Source organism: Trematomus bernacchii, unplaced genomic scaffold (genome assembly GCF_902827165.1).
Source record: "Trematomus bernacchii unplaced genomic scaffold, fTreBer1.1, whole genome shotgun sequence".
NCBI classification, from domain to species: Eukaryota; Metazoa; Chordata; class Actinopteri; order Perciformes; family Nototheniidae; genus Trematomus; species Trematomus bernacchii.
In genome coordinates, this window is record NW_022988043.1 from 11881917 (window position 1) to 11902748 (window position 20832).

The 20832-nt window shown below is 38.3% G+C and overlaps 2 protein-coding genes across 2 annotated transcripts in view; both read left to right on the forward strand.

Moving 5' to 3' along the window:
* Window positions 1-1392: 1392 nt before the first annotated feature.
* Window positions 1393-15106, forward strand: mccc2 (methylcrotonoyl-CoA carboxylase 2 (beta)). The gene is made up of 17 exons (XM_034118579.1): window positions 1393-1601; window positions 2879-2945; window positions 3491-3575; window positions 3897-3998; window positions 4236-4363; window positions 4535-4647; window positions 5690-5803; window positions 6077-6141; window positions 6843-6942; window positions 7047-7142; window positions 8800-8872; window positions 8975-9051; window positions 10772-10838; window positions 11028-11184; window positions 11913-12027; window positions 14030-14115; window positions 14666-15106. The coding sequence occupies exons 1-17, from the start codon at window positions 1470-1472 to the stop codon at window positions 14781-14783; spliced, it is 1695 nt and encodes a 564-aa protein (XP_033974470.1). The 5' UTR covers window positions 1393-1469; the 3' UTR covers window positions 14784-15106.
* Window positions 15107-18423: 3317 nt separating this feature from the next.
* The window catches only part of tmem8b (transmembrane protein 8B), a 37887-nt gene continuing 35478 nt past the window's right edge, over window positions 18424-20832 (forward strand). Inside the window, exon 1 of the mRNA XM_034117701.1 lies at window positions 18424-18581. Within this exon, the coding sequence (XP_033973592.1) occupies window positions 18500-18581 (82 nt within the window). The 5' untranslated portion in view covers window positions 18424-18499. The remainder of the gene's footprint in view (window positions 18582-20832) is intronic.

A 20832-nucleotide genomic window follows, 5' to 3' on the forward strand; every position in this document is an offset into this window, starting at 1 on the left:
ATGCATGCCGACAAAATAAGTGGAAGCGTTGGAGGAGAAAGGCTTTTAAAACTAAATGAAAATCTATAGCTAAAAGCTCTTGGTTTGAATACTCTCCAGCCAATACTCTGCCCAAAGTACTCTCGCTCGTACAAAGTACTTGTGACAGGAATTATGTTTTTTTAAGCTTTTAGGCTAACTCTGATTCCCACTTAAAACCAACTTTGTTTCCTCTTTATAAACGAGACAAAGCCTACTGGGTCTGTGTCAGTGTGACTGTAGTCAAAATTGTGATTGAAAAACGTGTAGCTTTGTTGTTGAGGTTAATGCTGTCGCTCAAAACCTCAATCATGTTGGCTAAAAAAAGGAATCTCTCGACATAAAAAAAAATAATACACACACACACACACACACACACACACACACACACACACACACACACACACACACACACACACACACACACACACACACACTTATCCATGGAGTTATATTTTATTTATTAGTATGATAAACCCTATTGTGCATATATGTATGCATTATGTGTATTGGTACAAGAGACAATGCAGTGTTTATATTGTTTAGGTCTGCTGAGGATATACATAAGCATGATGTTTGATTGTTGACCTCAATAATAGTATGTTAATTCAAGGTCCACTTAACTAGATTTTTCAGATCCTTCAACCATATACATTACATTCCTAAATGGACCTTGGGCTAAGGCTTTCTGTCTAAGATTTTGTTCATAGGCTACAAACAATGGTGTTAAGTACCCAAGTAGCTTTACTCAGGTATTGTACTTAAGTACAATTTTGACAGACTTTCACTTTACTTGAGGATTTAAATGTTGTGTTACTTTGTACTTCTACCCCACTACAATTCAGAGGTTCATTGTGAACATTTTCTCTACTACATGTATTTAACACCTTCAGTTACTATGCATATTTTAATTAAAGATGTGAAATATAATCAACACTTACATAAGACTCTAGTCACGCCTGAGTAAAACCACAAGCTACCCTGCAACATACAGAGGAATACAAAATTGCTCCACCTTTACATCCTGTGATAAACACATGAATGCATCGAAAATTATACTCAAAACATATAATATATACTATAATAAAATGGGCCAATTTGCATAATGAGGACTTTGAGTTTTGGTACTTTAAGTATATTTTGATGCCAATACTTGTGTCTTTACTTGAGTAAAGTTTTGATTGCAGGACTTTTACTTGTCAGCGTATTCCTACACTCTCTGGTAGTTCTACTTTGACTTGAGTACTTCTTCCACCTCTGGCAACAACAGTGTTAATGCAACAAATGAAGGAGTACCAGAGACGTTGAGCACGTGTATTATTTATGCAAACAGCAGGTGGCGATATGGAGCTTAACTTCAAGTAACATCAACCACAGAAGAAAATCACTGCTAGGTTAGCTAGCAAGCTAGCAGTAACAAATTGCACGATTAAATAGACGTGAACCTCAAAATGCTTTTACATACAGTTAGGCCGTGGTTTTATCGTTGCAGGAGTCTACCTTTGGCCTGCACAAGGTCTTATTATGCCGAAACAGTTTCTCGACTCGGGTCTCAGCAGGATACACAGTCCTCTGAATATCAGGTAGGCTAGCCTGTTGCTAACGTACGCTAGACAAGCTTGAACTAAACTGGCTGCTAATGTCAACGTTAACTGTTAAAATAAATAGCTGACAGCTGTTGTACAACTACGGTAAGGTCGGCTAAAGTTAACACATATTAAGACTTTAGTTTACTTAGTTCCTAAACTGAGCATAAGCTATATCGCCACTGTTTACTGGCTACAAGAGGTCAAAACCTTGAGCTTCCATGGTACTCTGCTAAGGTCTTAGCATCATCACACTAAGTTAATCACGCAGTTTATTTCTACTACTCAAAATGTACCTGCATTTCAGCAGCTAGACACAGCCTTCGCTCCAAATGTTTGACAAGACTGTATGTCGAGTAGCAAATTCTGCAGGTTATTTTGTTCAACTAGCTCAGCATCATTGCTCCACGGGTAAACTCTCAAGTAATCAGGATTCCTTCAGATGATACTTTTTGCTCATGCAATACCAACCAAACCAAAACCTTTCATGTCTTGGAGTTTAATATATAATATATTATAAAAAATATATATACTGATGATTTGGTATGGAATGACACTTTTCACAACTGGGACTATATGTATAGTAAATCCAAGGTTGAAGTTAACATTGCTTGAGTGGCAACCAGCAGAGCTGTGGTACTCTGGGTATATGCAATAAACACGATAAGTGGAGAAATTAAATGCATAAAGGACAAAACATGCCATTAACAAACGAAAACTCTGAAATTGACAGTATCACCCTTTTAATGCTCAAGAGTTTTTGATGGAAGTTATAATGTAGTGAATCTAATAAGTAGAAGCATCAGTGTAAATATTGGTTCACAGTGTCCCCTCTTGTGTAATCAACAACCAATTCATTCTCACTGTGCAATCCCACAATATGTCACTGGATGGCGCTATAGACACATTTCTTTATATTTTCCAGTTTGGAAAATGCTTTTGTAACAGAAAATATACAAAGCTATACATGTCTATAAGTTAATTGTTGAGAGAATAGTAAACATTTTCCTTTCAAATTGTCTAAGAGGTGACTTTAGCTGTTCCATTTTCAGTTAAAGGCACTTTATGGTGTATATAATTGTCTTTATACGTCAGCATAATTCATAACAGATGAACTGTATCAGGTTTCTTTGTGGTATTTGGATCAAAACAAATATTCGATTTTGTGTGTTTTTGTCTTCAATGCTTCGTTGCTCTATACCTCAACACTTAATGCAGCAGCAGCCGACCTTCAATCTATCACTCATGTTTTCATAAACTTGTTTGTTTTTCAGGAGAATTATGAGCGGATGAAAGTTCTCGTTGATGAACTGAAGAGCCGTACCGAGAAGGTTAAATTGGGTAGGTGTGGGAACATGATGCTAAACATACACTAAACTTTCATTCATCAGTTTGTGTTTTCATCAGCGCAAATTAGTTCAGGCCATCTGGTTGATGAAAGTGTTGACAAAACACATTTCATTACCTGTATCTCTTTTAATAAAACTGCTCCGGGACGGTCTGTTGATATTAAGGCTGCTGTCAAATCTGAATGTGCAAACTGAAAGTAATAAATGCTTCTTTATTAGCTTGCCTCAATGAAAAGGGGTAACAACTCTGTGTGAAAACATTGCCACTCACAATTTCATTTGCAGTAGATATTTCAGTGCTGGTACGTATCTAATATTGAGTACATTGCAGTGTAACTACATTAGGTTTCATGACATCTGATACAGTAGAGTGTAAAGTAGTACAAACATACTTGGTGATATCTTATTTTAAATGTCGAGGGTATAAGATTGTGGTTTAGGTTACTATCTACACTTGGACACATGACATATAAACACCACTGGACTATCCAAAGTGTTGCCATATTGTAAGCATTCTGCTTATTTTGGTGTAACCAGGTGGGGGAGAAAAAGCCAGAAGACTTCATACTTCTCGTGGGAAACTTCTGCCCAGAGAGCGTATCGACAGACTGCTGGATCCTGGGTACAGTATCTTCTAATTTGATCTTTGATTTTAAATCCATGGCTGACTCATTCCACAAATATGTGCTCTGGTCTGACGTCATCACACAAACCATTGCACAGGTAGTTCTAACGTGTGCAGCACTTCAATCTTCCCTTTCCTCTGAGAGCAGAGGAGTGAGGAAAGCATTTCTGTTATCCTACAGTCATCCATAGACCCCTAATATAACCCTCCACCACCAGAGACATCCTGCTTTCAATCTAAAAGAACATTGTCAATTCAACTTAAAGAACATTTTTAATTGCAAGCCTTCATTGCATGTTTTGTTGTTTTATTTTGCAGGACCCCTTTCTTGGAGTTCTCTCAGTTTGCCGCATATGAATTGTATGGAAAAGAGGAAGTCCCAGCAGGCGGTATACTAACTGGGATTGGGCGTGTTTCGGGGTAAGCATCGTGAATGAGCAGATTTTCCTATTAAAAACAGATTTGAAGCCACTCTGTCTATTACATGCATATTAAACCTTCTTAACTAGATGCAAAATATTCAAAATGTTAAGTCTATGATAATTACATGGGGTGTTAATTTCATCTTTGTGAATTATTTGGATAATTTCCAATGATATTCCCCTGGAGTACTCCAGGTGCAGCACACATTTCAATATAACAATTTTTTTCTCACAGGGTGGAATGTGTTATAGTTGCGAATGATGCTACTGTCAAAGGCGGGACATACTTCCCAGTTACAGTGAAGAAACACCTCCGTGCACAAGAGATCGCACAGCAGAACAACCTGCCATGCATTTACTTAGGTAAGTTGAAAAGGTTTGGTAAAACAAGAAACATAGACTTACAAAAGGGAAAAAATACATGTACCAGTTTATTCTATGAGGAATACAATGTGTCTGTTAAAAAGAAAAAGAACCAATTTAAATATGAATTACTGAGTTCTTTAAATATTCCGATGTTTTTGACTCCTTTAGTGGATTCGGGAGGAGCCAATCTTCCGAGACAGGCCGAAGTCTTCCCAGACAGAGATCACTTCGGACGTATTTTCTACAACCAGGCCAGGCTGTCTTCAGAGGGAATATCACAGGTGATGCTATACTAACAAAGGACTGGCTTATCTAAAGCCAGTTGAGTAGCACTTAAAATGGTTTGGCTCTATGAAACCTGATGTACTTATATGATTCTGTTTTCTTCAAGTTTGTATCTTCTTGGTTGAATGCACTTATTGTAAGTCGCTTTGGATAAAAGCGTCAGCTAAATGTAATGTAATGTAATGTCATGTAAATGCTTTTGTTTGGTTGATAACATTGCATTTCACATGTTAATCATTTAACGCACCTAGAGCAGATGTGACCAAAGCAAAGCGTAATAATCTGCTTGTCAACCTTTGGTAGCTGTCTCTTACTGTAGCGTGATTTTGTTTTGGAAAATACATTAGTTTGGTTTGAAGTAACCTTGTGTTGATTCATGGATCATTTCTAAGAAGCAGAAAGGTTTGTCTGAATAATGGACACAGATGGTACATTGAAATGAGCTGCACTACTGTAGGTATTTCATCTTTTCATTGTGTGCAGGCAACCGATTCAGCTTCCTTTTGACTGTTAGAACAATAAACATCATTGTGTTTAAAAAACAAACGAAAAGAAGTGTAGAGCTGAGAAATGTGATGGGTGCAATAGCGAAGTCCGTTCTGGCACGCACCTGAATATGTTCACATATCTCCAACAAACTGAATGCCCATTCATTCTTGATAATATTGTCCCTCAAAATTATTAAAGTCATTTATTATTTCAGGATTTCCCTTCTGTAGTATTTGTTCTTTTCCCTTTCAGGTTCTTCTCTCAAAGTTATATTGAGTATAACCACAACATTTACCACAAGACTTACAAAATGTACCAGTTCAGTAGTAAAAGGACCCGTAAGGAAAGATCCACGGTGGAGCGTAAAATCAATTCTGAATCTGAATGACTACTGGTACAAACAAAGTGTGAAGCTACAAACTTGCTTAGGGCTAAGTTGTCTTTGAGCTGTTATTGCACTCTCAGATAAATCTGATATTTATTTGATAGCAAAACTTTAATGTCTTGCCATTTGTCGATTGTTAATGAGACTTTTTCTGGACTCCTTAGATTGCGGTTGTGATGGGCTCCTGCACCGCTGGAGGGGCCTATGTTCCTGCCATGGCAGATGAGAGCATTATCGTGAGGAAGCAAGGAACCATCTTCCTCGGAGGACCTCCACTGGTAAGACATCTTTTTGTTGTTGGATTATAAAACTAGGATGAAAGTTAAAGCATCAAATTGTCTCGTAATCCTGCGAGAGGATTCGGGATTCATAAATCGCATACATCATAAATTAAGCACAAGGCATATCCTACTAATATCACTTTTTTTGGTAGTAATTTCATTCCAGCTGTACAGTAAAAAGCGACCAGGTTGCAGCCGTTTTAAAAATACTCCACAGATATTTTGTTTGTTGTTTGTGTTTGTTGAAGAGTCTGTGCTTTTTTTTTTTAGGTCAAAGCTGCAACTGGGGAAGAAGTTTCTGCAGAGGATCTTGGTGGTGCTGATCTTCACTGCAAGTAAGAAATACCAATATTTTTCATGACTTACTATGTATGGGTGTTTGATATCATGGTTCTGCTTTTGGAAAAGTGTTGTACATAAACTTGCATTAATAAGCTGTTATCAGAATACGAAACCCTGTAATACACAAACATTTCTGACATAAACAAGTGTAGACATATTTTGCAGTGGTGCCTTTTTTACAAGCTGGGTTTACACGGAGTAGTTTCACTTAGAGTGTTATAATAAATTACAACCTTATCTTAAGCTAAACCAGGATCTTTTTACTAAACCTAGGAAATTATAAATGTAAAAAAAGAATGTATTGCACCTTATAACGTTAAAACACATGTTAAAAACTGATGGCCGTAATGTGGGAGAACATGTGTTACCTATCAAAACATTATTGATCGTGCAGTTTAGTAATATGGTAATGTTCTTTTGTTTTGGAGACAGAGTTGGGTAAAAAGAGTAATTCATTATCTATTTTGTCCGGTCAAAATGGTTTTGAAATGATGTTGTTCATTTAAATACAAGCTGTCAGGAGTCATTGAGTCACAAAATGATGTGTTCATGTTTAACTGTATTGATTGCATATCATTATTTAGCTTAATTTACATGAATGAAACACATGCACCAATCAGTATTGTAGTGTTGAGTATTGATTAATGTGCTGAAATGATAATGTCACAGTAATTAATTTCCTGTTTATTTACAGAAAATCTGGTGTGACCGACCATTATGCTTTGGATGATAACCACGCACTCCATTTAGCAAGAAAAGCAGTGAGAAACCTCAACTACAGGAAAAAACTTGATGTCAGTCAAATGATGAGTTATTTACAGTCACCTTAAATCCATTCATCCATCAATTCAAGCTGTGTGTGCTCTCTGCTGATGTGAAGGCTGTTTTTGTTTCTCAGGTCACCACAGAGCCGGTGGAGGCCCCTCTCTACCCGGCTGATGAACTCTACGGCATAGTTGGAGCAAACCTGAAACGCAACTTTGATGTCAGAGAGGTATTTGTCCGGCTTCCTCCACTTTGCCTCAAAGGAGCAAAAAACAAATGTTGTTAGTATTGCCACAAATGATCTGAACAATAATGTTGAGGTTTATTACATTGGGTGATGTTGCATCACTTTTGAAGTCTAAAACCTCTTTATAAACCTCTGCCCCTTTTCTGAAATGTGTGTTTAGCAGCCCATTTTCATTGATCTAATTTTTTTTTATAGTATTACCGACAGTAACAAGATTTAGAGAACATATGCACACTTTGCAACAAAATACAAGCAAACCTGACGTTTAAAGGTTCAGAATGCACTCTAAACAATTTGTAGCTGTCGGGTCTCTGTTAGGAGTCAATAATGGACAGCGGGCATCAATCACTTTAATCACCTAGTTTTCTCTCTCTGGCACGGCTTGCCAGATGTTCTCATTTGGTTTAAAGCCTGTGCCTTTGATTCTTGATTTAGACCCTTGAGCAAGAATCACTGTTAACTGTAGAGATGTCAAAGTGTTTGTAGTTAAGAACAGTATTGGCAGTCCATTTAGCAAACAGGATCAAGGGGCTTCTCCCTCTTTTAACTTGTAAAGGGATTTTCAGCACTGGGCATCCTGCATCGCTTAAGTTAAATCAATCATGATTCAAATATCATACTTTTGTCTGTCAAAGCCTGATATTTCTTATAAATGTTTGCCATTGAGCTCTATTGTCTAAAAGATATTACAAAAACACCAATAAGCCACACTGTTGTGAACAGTGAACATAGCCATTACATTATGTTATTTTATATTAATGAACCACATGCTGTCTATGTGCTATTCATACGTACTACCACCATGTCTTTGGTTTAAAATGGTCCCCTAAAAATACTCTGTTTACCTCTTTTTCAGTCATTTCTGCTGAAAACTAAAAGGCCAGCTGCTTTCTGAGCTCTTTTTTAGAATCAATATATTTATGGCCCAATTTTGAATAAATTGTCCTCCGTGGTAATGGATAAACTGAGAGCTTGTGATATGTTGACATATAAATATGTAATATTTCTGGTTTTTACCTAGAAGGAGGAACACATATTTATACAGTATATAAACACATATATATCAAGGCTGCGATTTGCAAATTTGTGCGCACAGTTTATAATGTGTTAACCCCAATTAAATAAAAACTCAAAATGAAATTAAATACATCTGGCAGTTTACAAGGCCAAGTCACTCATCCCAGCAGCCAGCTGCTTAAGGCACTCGTCCTTGGTTGTAGGCAGCTATGGATAGAGACTCTTTAATTAGGTTTTACCTTAGCTTGGGGATGAGTTATCAAGACATGTTGACAGAACTTGTTGAGGACATTGAGAGTTTGTGGATTAAATCCTTAGCAATAGGCAGAGTTGAAGATACCGATACTTGAAGCAGGTGCACTGCAGGTGAGAGAAAGGCTGGTCTGTTGTGCCAACAATGTGGGAACAATTGAATTAAATTGTGGCCACGGATTACATCTCATAGGCACACATTTATAAATCATGGTCTGAATTTCTATTTATTCTCTCTATGGCATATCTCAGGCTCTGGAATAAACACACTATAACAACATGGTAAACTGGTATTGCAAGTGTTATCTGCTTTCTGTCTTTGGCTTTGCATTATGGGATTTTACAGCTTCCCTCTATTCATTCATCGCAGGTCATCGCCAGAGTTGTGGATGGCAGTAAATTTGACGAGTTCAAGGCTTTCTACGGAGACACGCTTGTTACAGGTATGTCAAATGACATTACTACAACCCAGAAAAGAACGTCTACAATTATGTTTCTTCCCATGGAATTTAGCAATATTAACATTAAACTCTGTACCTGTGCAGGATTTTCCAGAATATTCGGTTACCCTGTGGGAATCATTGGCAACAACGGAGTCTTGTTTTCAGAGTCTGCGAAAAAGGTAAATATCGTGTGTACACTAAGATGTCTGAAACCTTTATAAGTGAGTGTTCTCTAAAGGATACATATTGGTTTCTAAGGTCTGTTCACAGTATCTCCACAGTGTTATTAGAAAAGCTGAAATGTGCCCCTGGCTTCACTAAAAACCTTTAAGTTTATGGTACAGTTTCAATCCTGTGATATTATAAACCGACACCTGTGTAACCTGTAGAAAGCTAAGCCTCATGATCGGGTTCAATGTTCAAAGGGGTAAGAATTGTACTTTCAATATGTTCCTCTAAATGTCAAGGACTTGAACTTAATACTGAAGCACTTCAGGTAGTTTTGTCCACAGGGATTTGCTACCAATATTTCTCTCTTGAGGGAGCTTTAGCCTTCATAGATGCTTCCACTGACCTTTCAGAGGCGAGTTTCCCTCTCACAATAAGCTCTCAAATTGCACTTGTCTGGGGCATCTCAGGAGAACTCTGACGAATGGCATAGTAATAACATAGCATTTAGAAAGCATGGACAAGGGACAATCATGATTTTTATTCAATGTAATTCCATTAATTTGTAAGCCAGTCTGCCGTGAACAGCTGAACTTTACCCAGGCTTAGGAAAGATGAGCAGCTGAATTTGTGATTATAGCCTAATGCGTTTTTCAAACACATTTCAAATTAGATAACAAGCTTGACCTGAACAAATATTTATTTCTTTGATTATTTTTTCTCTTTTTCCTGTGAGGTCTCAATAGGCCAGTAAGAGCATTGGTTATCTCATCAGTGTAATTGCTTACAAAAGATACTGACACAGAGCTTCAGACTGAGCACGTAGGTTCCACATCTGTGTCTGAGAGCATATCCAAGAAAATCAATACAGCACCTGCTGCATTTCTGACACGCTGTCATCACTAAAGATTTGCCCAGGCTTCTATTATGCTAACTGTTAAATTGTTAAAAGCTTTTCCCCAGGTGTTTGTGAAAGGGAGAGGTAACAGAGAAAAATATTACATTTCTGTTGTTGTGTGACCATTTGGGAGCAAACTGAGTGAACTAAAACTAAGTGACAGTTTATAATAAGCAACCGTCTTTCAGGCCGTCTCCAACTTGTGTTTACTCTTTGCAATGCAAGGCAGCATGCTTCACTGAAAGAGAGCCAGCAGAGGTAAACACCTTGCATTCAGCAATACAAAATATATGGAAATGAGGTGTCTCCGCACACTGCACAGTCTTTTGTGCTTGGTTTTTCTGTGCAATGGCTCCTGGCAGCTCTGTGTTCTTCAATGTATTTCTCTGGCGAGGCTGAAGGCCATTCAGCTCTTTCACATTTAAACTAAAAATCTAGCAAGAACAAAGCATGAGTGGCGGGAGATGACTCTACCTCCAGAGTTGATACATTTCTGTCTCAAGTCAAATGAAGATAAAGGTGAGACCAATTCTTCACAGGACCATCACTTTGTTAATGGTTCGATGAGCATGAAGCAATTGTCCATTTTTATATTGACTTTGATTGGGCCTTCAGCTTCTCAAAAAGTTTCCAGCACAAACTCCAGATATGATCCAGTGCTTTTGAACAGAATCACTGTCTCATTAGAAAACACTGTTTCTGTTGGTAAAGGCTCTTTTCCTGTTAATATCTTAAGGTGGCAAAATAACTTGAATGTGTTTTGTCCTGTAGGAAGTTACATTGTTGCAATGGGAAGATATTGGGTCCACTGAAGATTTGTATTCCTTTTTCAGGGAACCCATTTCATCGAGTTATGCTGCCAGCGAAACATTCCTCTTATTTTCCTCCAAAACATAACAGGTGAGTGGGACGTTTTCATTTCTGAATTTATGGATTATTGGCACCACTGTTTCTTCTTCTTAATCTTTCTCTTTATTTTGCTTCATTACCTTCATTCCGAGTGAACATTAAATCTTATTCATAATCATTAAAGTTCTTAAATAAGTGAAAATATAATGAAACTGTCTCTCCTCTACATCTTTCTCTCAGGCTTCATGGTGGGTAGAGAGTATGAAGCAGGAGGAATCGCAAAGGATGGAGCTAAGATGGTTACTGCAGTTGCCTGTGCCAATGTACCCAAGATTACTGTTCTCATCGGAGGCTCCTATGGTGCAGGAAACTATGGCATGTGCGGCAGAGCCTACAGGTAAGAATACATTAATGAAAAGTAGAAAAGACTTCACAAAGGAACAAAAACATAAAGGTTTGGCCAAGACCAGCAGCCTTACATAAATGTGAAGATCATTAGCTGTGCATAATTAAATTGTACAAAATGTGCTCTGCATGCTGTTCATTATGTGCACAAATATGCATCAGAAGCCTTTTGACTTTTCCTTTCAGATGAAAATGACCTTTTGTAACCACAGAAACGGAGGGTTTTATCTTTGAACACATTCTAGTAAAGAAACGTCCATTTGAGTTTGAGTTTTCTGACACTGGCTATCTTTCCTCGCCTCTTCATTGTTCCTAATTTGTTTAAATGACATCCTCTGAGAGGTTTGCCTTTTAGAACAATAAGAAGCAAAAATGATGGGATGGTTTATACTCCACAAACAACTTCACACAGTGTTTCTCACATGTGCAGTGTGCAATAGGACATGAAATAATTGTTCAATCAATTTACATACATCTTAAATTACGGCTGGTATTCCCATTAGGTTGGATCTTTTGATATTCCCCGAGTGGTATTTTGAATGGCTCTCGTAAATGATGTTTTTCCATAGCTGTCATGAGATTATTAAACCATAACTAGAATATAACATTGTTGTAACATGTTGTTTTGTTTGTTTTAGTTTTTCATCCATTATTTAGCAGACTATTCTGGCCCAGCAAAAAGTGAACAAATTGTGACAATCCCTTCTCTTCTTCTCGCAGCCCACGATTCCTGTACATGTGGCCGAATTCCCGAATCTCTGTAATGGGCGGTGAGCAGGCGGCCACTGTCCTGGCCACCATCACCAAGGATCAGAGGGCACGGGAGGGGAAGGAGGTAACATTCATCTCCCCGTCTGTGCTTCACTGGAAAGGCCTAAATGAGCTTTTCTGCATTTGCTGCCAAAAGCAGAAACATTATGAAGACACTTTTCTTTCAGTAATGGTTTGACATGGCACTTAAACAAGGATAAAGATATATCAATGTTAAGTGTTAGAGTGATGACAGAATATTGCAGTCATCAAATGGCTGCATTACATTTAGTCAGAGACACTGTTATGGGTGTATTAAGAGTGCATTAATAGCTTCAGAATATTACGTGCCTTGGGTGATGCATTTCAATCACTGATGTTCAGGATTGTTTCCCACAGTGTGGATTTAAAAAGACTGAAAAGGAAACTTATTATTAACATTATTTGCCCTATTGTGCTTTTCCCTTTCCTGTAGTGTATTAGTATATAGGTTTTTGTGCATGTAAATGGTCTGCAAAGCACTCCAACAAATTGCACGTGAAAGGCTAAGGGGAGGGACTTCTTTAAGCGGTTGACCAGTCACAAGAGAGCTGGCCAGCTAACCAATCAGAGCAGACTGGGCTCTGGTTTTAGACAGAGGGTGAAAAGAGGTGCTGCAGCACAGGCAGTATGAGAAAAACAAAGCACTTTTTGAACATTAAAGCATGGAAACATGTCACAGTAGAGGCACAACATACAAATATGAACCTGAAAATGAGCAGACTAGGGCACCTTAAAACATTTAAATGAAGTCTTCCTCTAACAGTCTTTATTCTGCTCTTATTTAAAGTTGAACAAGTGTTTTTTTCTAAAGATGTAATCCGCATTGGTATGAAAAAATCAACACACAGTTCATAAATTGACATAGCCTTGGCATGGTTAATACATGCGCAAGATACTGTTGGCCTCCGCCCACACTTCCCTAATGTTGTTAGGGGATAGTGAACAAGGGAGGAATTCATAAATTATAGCTCAACCTCGCTCAAGGTTAAAGCCAACTGACATCCAAACACACACCTCTGACCCATGACCCCACTCTTGTAACTAACACAATCATCAAGCTAATACAAAGCGTGGCTTAATATAATTACATTACAGACTTAGCTTGTTGCCCCAAGTTTTATTGGACAAATATAAGTATACATCACTGTGTCTTTAACTGACATGGTGTAGATGACATGGTGTACACTCGGGGTGAATTCACAAAAGGGTTGCCGGGCTTTTGCAGCTGCTAAACCTGTGCAAATAAGATGGAAATAAACCGTGTAATTCTCAAAGCACCAGCTACAGTAAGAGTGAAATTAACCCCTGACTGTGCTGCCAAACCAAAAGCGACTCCTGCTTCTACGCTATTTGCACCTATTTAAATTAGGTAATATACAAACATTTGGTACCAAATTGTCACCTTTCTATGCAAGTGAGCCTCATTGCAGAAACATTACTATTTAGAAAGTTTAGCACTAATAACCACACACTGTTGCAGGGAACAAATTGGAACCTGCAATCCCATATATAACATATATAAGTGCTGCACGCTCAAACTAGTTTATTTAGGGATGCAGGGGTGCCAAGACAGTTGTGACAGTGAAAATTAAATGAGTGAAGCTCCGCCACCTGTCACTTTGGAAGAAATAGATTTTTGTATTAATGAATAGTAAGGTTTTTATATAACAAGAGATAAACACATTTCTTTCCTTTCCCACCTTTCCCAAATCCTGACCTTACATTTCCCATTTCCTCTCTCTTAATTGCCTTCATTTGACAAAACCTCTGGCTCAGGCTGCCTTTAAATCGCACTCAGCCGCAACGCTTATGAATATGTGTACTATGTAATACCGTTAGGGCATTACCTTTTGTGAATCATACCTGAAGACAGGACAGATATGGAGTGCAAATGTTACACAATTCATGTAGCTACAGCAATCTATTCATTGTAAACGTTGTTGAATTCAGTTGCCAGTTTTTTCAGTCCTCCTAGCTAAAACTAATGCAATTATCTTTGGTAGACCTGCAGCGCCAATTCCTTTGATTTCACATTGTATTCACAGTTCACAGCAGAGCAAGAGGCTGCCATGAAGAAGCCAATCGTAGAGCGGTTTGAAGCGGAGGGCAGTCCATACTTCTCCAGTGCAAGGTGAGCTTTGGTCATGACACTTCACTCTGTGTGTGGGATAAAAGTATTCACCGAAAGGCTTTCACAGCATTGACTAAATGTTCAAATGATCTCTTTGAAATGATAATATTCTGCAGAGGTGGAATAACAACATGCCAGCAGCATTTGCTTCTAATGTCTTTTGTAAATCATTCCAATATCAAATCATATTACCCTGCTTTTCGAAATCATACTGCTCATGTATAAGGAGTGATGCTGTGATGGGTTCAAAGTGTATTTATTCTCCATCAGATGTCCTGTTGTTCTGCTAATATTAACCATCTTTGCTTGTTTTTACTATTTGGTCCTGTGGGTTATTTTCATGGTTTGTGTGAGCTAAGCACATATCAGATGATAAAGGTCTACCAAATAGTTTTTCAAAGCCCTAAAAATGTATTTAAAGTTAAAGACTATCAAATAAAGCAGCAACAAAAACATGAATTCTGTAATTCTGTAATTATCATATTTAGGACTACAAACACATCAGATGAGTGAGATTGTTTAATAATGTGATGCTTTTTTTTTTTTACAGACTGTGGGATGACGGGATCATTGATCCCGCAGATACTCGTCTGGTTTTGGGTCTGAGCCTCAGTGCCGCACTGAATGCACCAACGAAGAAGACACGCTTTGGAGTGTTCAGGATGTAATGCTCATGACGCTTGCCTACCTGTTAGAGTTTGACATATTCTGTACTTAAACTAGTTTTTGTAGTTTTACTTGTGAGGTGTCACCAGATTAAGGGCAACAAACACAGAAAATAATGACTCAAGTAGAATCACAGACCTCGGATCAATGGGGATGTGATTGGATGGTGTGCTGTTGTTGTGGGATATTTCCACTAATACGTTGTGCCTTAACTATCACTAATCCTTTGTAAATGCAAACTGTATTAATGTTTTATTTTCCCTTCTTTTTTTTTTTTTTATTGAATGCTGTAAATGATGAATTATAAAATTATAAAATTATAAAATTATAAAAGCGCACAATTGTAGTCTTTATTCAGGACCATTCATGTTGCTCAGTACCTGGTAAAGAAATTTCAGAGAGTAAAACTATTCATAAGGGGGCACTGTTTAGCTAGATATCTGATTGGCCACAGCCTTAACAGACGCGAGAAGCAAACTCAACCTTGTTCACGCTAAATGCCTTTTAACACGGTGATGCTCTCATATTGACAGGAGCTGTTTTGAGGAAATTTTAAACAATAGATATTTTTGAAAAAGTCCAAGGTCAGTGCAATTTTTAAATCCACTTTACATTAACCTATCTTGTTCAAAGACACAGCCAGCCATATGTTTGGATTTTAATTGTAATAATTGCCCAGATGCATTGTAATTGTGTCAATTTATCTTTTAAACTGAACATGCTGCACACAGTTGGTCTGCTCACATATTGGTAGAGACCATCTGAGTTGACTTTGGCAACAAGTTCCATTATTTACTCAATTTTTGGTGGATTAGGTGCAGCTGTGTTCTTGAATGTTTGAACATCCTCATACAAACTTAGCTGGTTAAAATAACTTGAAGCCCTTCATGCTCATCTGTGTATGACTGTGTGTACACTGAGACTGTGGACAGCATAACCTTATTATAGTAATAACTAGGGTTGTGTGTGTGCCACCCACACGCAGACATCCTCCACCACCTCTCACCACCAGTTCTTAAAACTGGTTCGCTGGTTATGCTTCATGCTCTTCCACCACATATAGTGGGATCATTACCAAACAGTATGAAGCAGTTTTAAAAGCTTCACCTTTATGTAAGCAAGAAAAACTTTCCAGAGGTTTTGAGGTCTAATGATTGGAAGTGTTCATGTTTTCAAGGACCACAGAAATGTAGAAAGTTAATCCATCTCGGTGGTTTGTTAAGATTTAGGATTTTGGTTTTTGACCAAGCCTTTCTCTATCACAGTGACTGCTCTGCCGTAATTATGTCTCACTAGGTGGCTGGCAGGTCTTTTTTAGGAGAAGAATGGCTGTCTTTCCATTTTATGATGAGAACAGTGGCTTTGAGTTGTTGCACCACTTTGCATACTAGAAGATTACAACATTCCTTGCATCATCTGTACACAGACAGATTACCTCATTAACAGCTATGTGCAGCCAGTTTGTCCGAAACTTGAAAGTCGTGGGACCAAAAACCATAAATTCCAGGTTCAAAAGGAAAACATGTCAAACCTTGGAACAAGACAGCAAGCATTTTTAACTAAGAAATTAATTGTAGTTTTGCGTCGTATCAGTGCTGTCCGTCTTCAAAGTGTGACTGCATTATAGGGATACATGTCTACAGCTGATGAAGGACACACCATGACTGCTTCATTGACACACAGTGCAGCTGTGTTTAGCACTTTGACAAGGTCAGTCGTGCAAGATTGGTTGCTACGCGTAGGTCGTGGTATCTAGGGAATCTGGCAGTCTTTACATTTTTGAAGAAAACTTCAGAGTGAACTTTGTTGCCAACCAAATACCAGCTACCAACGAGCTACACACAACGCTCACAACAAAGAGTGTTTTGTCAATTGTTCTTGCCACATTGTTCCATATCTTCAGCAAAAAGACAAGTAACACAACACATCTTGCATGTTTCCTAAGATTTAACTAAATGTCTTCTTAGTTGTCACTGAAATGTACTTTACATATTCTGTTGGTTTTTAGTTGGACTAATAATATGAATCAATAACTGGTTGAAATGGTGCAACTCAAGAAATTATAAAACATGTTTTTCATCCTAAAATCATGTTGAGGGAGTTGGGTTAGTTTAAGGTTAGCAAAAAAGAATAGTCACAAAGTGAATTTGAACCTACTTATCATTCTCAACCTCCTAGACATTTGTTCTTAATGCAGGGCAAAACTCTGCTTAATGATTCATTTGTGTCAAATTAATTGCGCCCGACTTGTTTCAGGAGCTCATTCCCTCTTGTCAGATCTGCTTGGACAGTCATGACTCATGTTGAAGTCACACCACAGCCTAAAAATAAACATGACTGAGATTTCGAGTCAGTCTGGGCCATGGATTATTGTCTGATGCAGACATTGGTGAAAACCTTTGTTCCCCCCCCCCCCCCCAAATAAGTCTGTAGCCTATTCGACTGCTGAATTAGAATATAAAAAAGTCCAGGAGAATCATTTGTGTATTAATGAAAAAAAAGCTACGCCTTGTTTTTCAAATAGAATAACACTTAATAACACAAATGCAATTATTTTGATACCATCTTAATTCAAGTCCCGTGCAACTATGTTAATGTCATTATTGGTTCAGTAATTTAGTTAACCTTCATTGTATAAAACATACACCACTGCTGTGTGTTGTAAAACGAATTGCAAAAACCAACAAATATGTGTATGTATTATCTCTTCGATTTACACACGGCATCTATTGCACGTCTGTCCGTCCTGGGAGAGGGATCCCTCCTCTGTTGCTCTCCCTGAGGTTTCTCCCATTTTCCCCTTTAAAACTGTGGGGTTTCTTTGGAAGTTTTTCCTTGTACGATGTGAGGGTCTAAGGACAGAGGGTGTCGTATTGTCATACTGATATTCTGTACAATTTGTGAAGTCCACTGAGACAAATGTAACATTTGTGATATTGGGCTATATAAACAAACATTGATTGATTGATTGATATTTAATTTTACCTTATTAAAACCTGAATAAACATTATCCTTCTCTTTGTTATTAACTGGAGTTTAATATTTTCAATAAACATGTGTTTAAACGACATATTTCACAATCATTTTATATGTATTAATGTGTACATGTAATTCCCGTAAGATTAGGAAATTACAAGTTAACGATACGTTTTAAGATGTAAAAGAGAACAAAGGGGGTTTGCATGAAAAAAAAACGTGATTCCTGTAAACCTACAAGTAGCTGTTTTATTGCTAATGTTGTACACTGCAATGCAGAAAAGGCTGCCTGCAAATGTCTAAAAGATAAAACATTGCTTATGACACAGATGTTTCTGAGTTCAGAAGGCTGTACTGGATAAGATCAGGTCAGATGCTTGGATGCTCCCCCCAACTGTGTGTCCGGGTGCCCGGGTAAAGAGGCAGCAGCCGCCGGGGCAGCTGCAGCCTCTCCCGGCTCGGTGCTGTGTGGTGGCCCGGACGCCGGAGTGACGAGCCTTGTGGTGCAATGTACGTCTGCAGCGTGCCCAGACTGACAGGGCCGGAGGTCCAATGAGATAAGTCGACATATTGAGGTTGTCAAATCAAAGCCAAAGGGGAGGCGCTGTCCTGTCGTCGTCTCAATTACGTCATGCACAAACAGCTGGTCGTTGGCAAAAAATCCGTAAAAAATGTAGACCAGCAAAGCGACTGAGAACTGCACCCGGGCTGGAGCCCTCCACTACATTTTTTGCTTTTAACGATGTGGCAGCTGGAGCGCCTGGGCTCAGGATGTAGCCCTCCGAGGCTCCTCTTGCTTGTTTACTATCTGTGCGCTCTTGGAGGTGAGTGCTCTCCATTCAGTGTGTGCTGCTTTGATTCGCGGGGAGCTGTTCCTTTTGTCGGGGTGCTGAAAACCTCGGAGAGCAGCAGCAGCAGCAGCATCGGGTCCAGTTTGTCGTTTGATTGTAGTCTACTAAACATCCACAGCTGCGGATTTTATTCTTGGTCAACAATTAAAACCGTTTTTAATAAAGACATGCTTCAGTTACGTGACGCATAGAAGCTGCTGCTAATTATGGCACGCAACACATTGACAGATGCTCCAATATGTTGTACGATACGTTACTGAGGGATGTATGTGGCCACAAGAAAATACATCGTGCTGGACGCGTTCATTGTTGGTGCCTTTGACATTTGTTTGACGGTGTTGTGCTTTGTTGGAGACAAGTTAATAAGACACGTTGGCAAAATGGAAAAATATTGCTGGATTTATAAGACAATAAGTAACCTTGTTATTTTCTTGTTTAATTTAGTCTACATCTAAATGAGAGGATTTCCTTTAATAATGTGGCAATATTTAAGTAAAATCTCTCAAATCCCTTTGATTTCTGCTCCTTTTTATCATAAAACATGACATGAAAAATGTACAAGATGCGTTAAAATGTCTAAGTTGTTTTCCTTTAAAAGAGATCAATCTCACGAAAACACCAATAAGGAGTGTTTTGTTCTTGGTGTCCATACACCCAGTTTCTTTGCTGCTTCAAGACAGAGGCATGAAACAAAAAGCTCAGAGCTCATTGTGAGACAACAATGAATCCATACCTTTTGCACACGCTGTGCTGCTGCGGTCAAAGAAGACCTTAAAGGTCTGTCTGAGGATGTTGCAGTCCCCTGACAGACTTGTTGCTGTTTCTCTCCATCCGTGTTGTTAAATGCTTAGACTTGGTTGAAGTCAGTTAGAAGAATTTCCCCCCCTTTACCCTCTTTTTCTTTTTGTATGTATTACAGTAAGAGGGGTCAGTCTGATATTTTAAGATTGAGTCTTAAATCCAGAATGTAATGCTCATCAATGATCAGCAGGAAGTCATCTATTCAATTAGGTTTGTGTGTTTGACCAAGGGGGTACAATTAATTGCCAGATTTTGCAGAATTTTGAAGTCATTGTTGTTAAAAATGCTTATTACAACAAGCATGATTTTGTCTTCTTTATGTATTAAAAATCCTGCTACAGTAAGAGAAGAGATATTTTAAGAAGCAGCATTTACGCCCTTCTAAAAAGATGAAGTTTAAAGACCATCCTGCTAAGCATTCAGGGATAAATCTCTGGTTGAAATGACAAAAAGCTGGATTATGCTTGTATTAAGCCTCTAACAGGGTAAAACAGTGGTTGGGAGGCGCTCATTGAAGATTACTGAGATGACTGAATTCAGAATGTGCTGTAAGAACGCCTGTAAGCACTCTGCTGTCGTTATCTTGAAATGTCTTTATTCAGCTGGCAAACTCAAATGTTTGAATATATGTGTGTGTTATCACCTTCCCACTCAGAGCAGGCACAGTGTGCGGCTGCTGGAACTGAGACATTTCCTTTGACTAATCTTTGTTTTTCACATAGAGCCGGTTTATAAATAGATGCAGGTTTGTTTGTTCTATTTATAATAACTTGGCATGTCGGTTACAGTCATGTGTTTCATTTGTCACAAGAACACTTCACATGTAGCCTGTCAATTGAGTGATTCCAACTTGCATAATTAAACATAATAATGACAAAATGTGAAAAACTGGCAAACACGACGTTTGGACTATTTACAGTCAAAAAACCATTTCAGAATGTTACCTTCACAGTTCATTGACATTAAGAACAAATACAAATATCTTTGCACATTTGCAGAAAGGTTTGTATGCAAACAAATAATTACTTAAATAAGAAAAAATGATCTGCTGCACACTGTCAACGCTTACGTACATTTGTTTAAAAAAAGCAACATTTTGGTACACTGACTTTTCGCAGGCATTACCTCATACCAAGACATAGCAGTTTAGACCATGTTTAATACAAAGAGATGCCTTCTGTAATATACCTACTCAAATGTCTCTGACTTGTGAGCAGTTCAACTGAGGGGCAATTGTCCTACAATGAATCACTTGAACCATTTCCTAAATGTGAGGAAGTAAGACTACAAGAAAGGAACCATTTTAAAAGTGTACATGTAGCAGGAATTGGATTGGTTTTGGTCCTTCTCCCCTTAATCATAGCTCAACCTCTTTTGGGGGTCCTTAACCACAGCTTTGGCAACCCCTCATTTAGAGTGTATA

What these genes read in the sequence shown, in the direction of transcription:
- mccc2 (XM_034118579.1), top strand. Translation starts at nt 1,470, where the DNA reads ATGCTTTTACATACAGTTAGGCCGTGGTTTTATCGTTGCAGGAGTCTA. An exon ending in GCAACTTTGATGTCAGAGAG is followed by an intron (nt 7,143 to 8,799) that starts GTATTTGTCCGG and finishes CATTCATCGCAG; the next exon opens with GTCATCGCCAGAGTTGTGGA. An exon ending in TTTCAGAGTCTGCGAAAAAG is followed by an intron (nt 9,052 to 10,771) that starts GTAAATATCGTG and finishes TTCCTTTTTCAG; the next exon opens with GGAACCCATTTCATCGAGTT.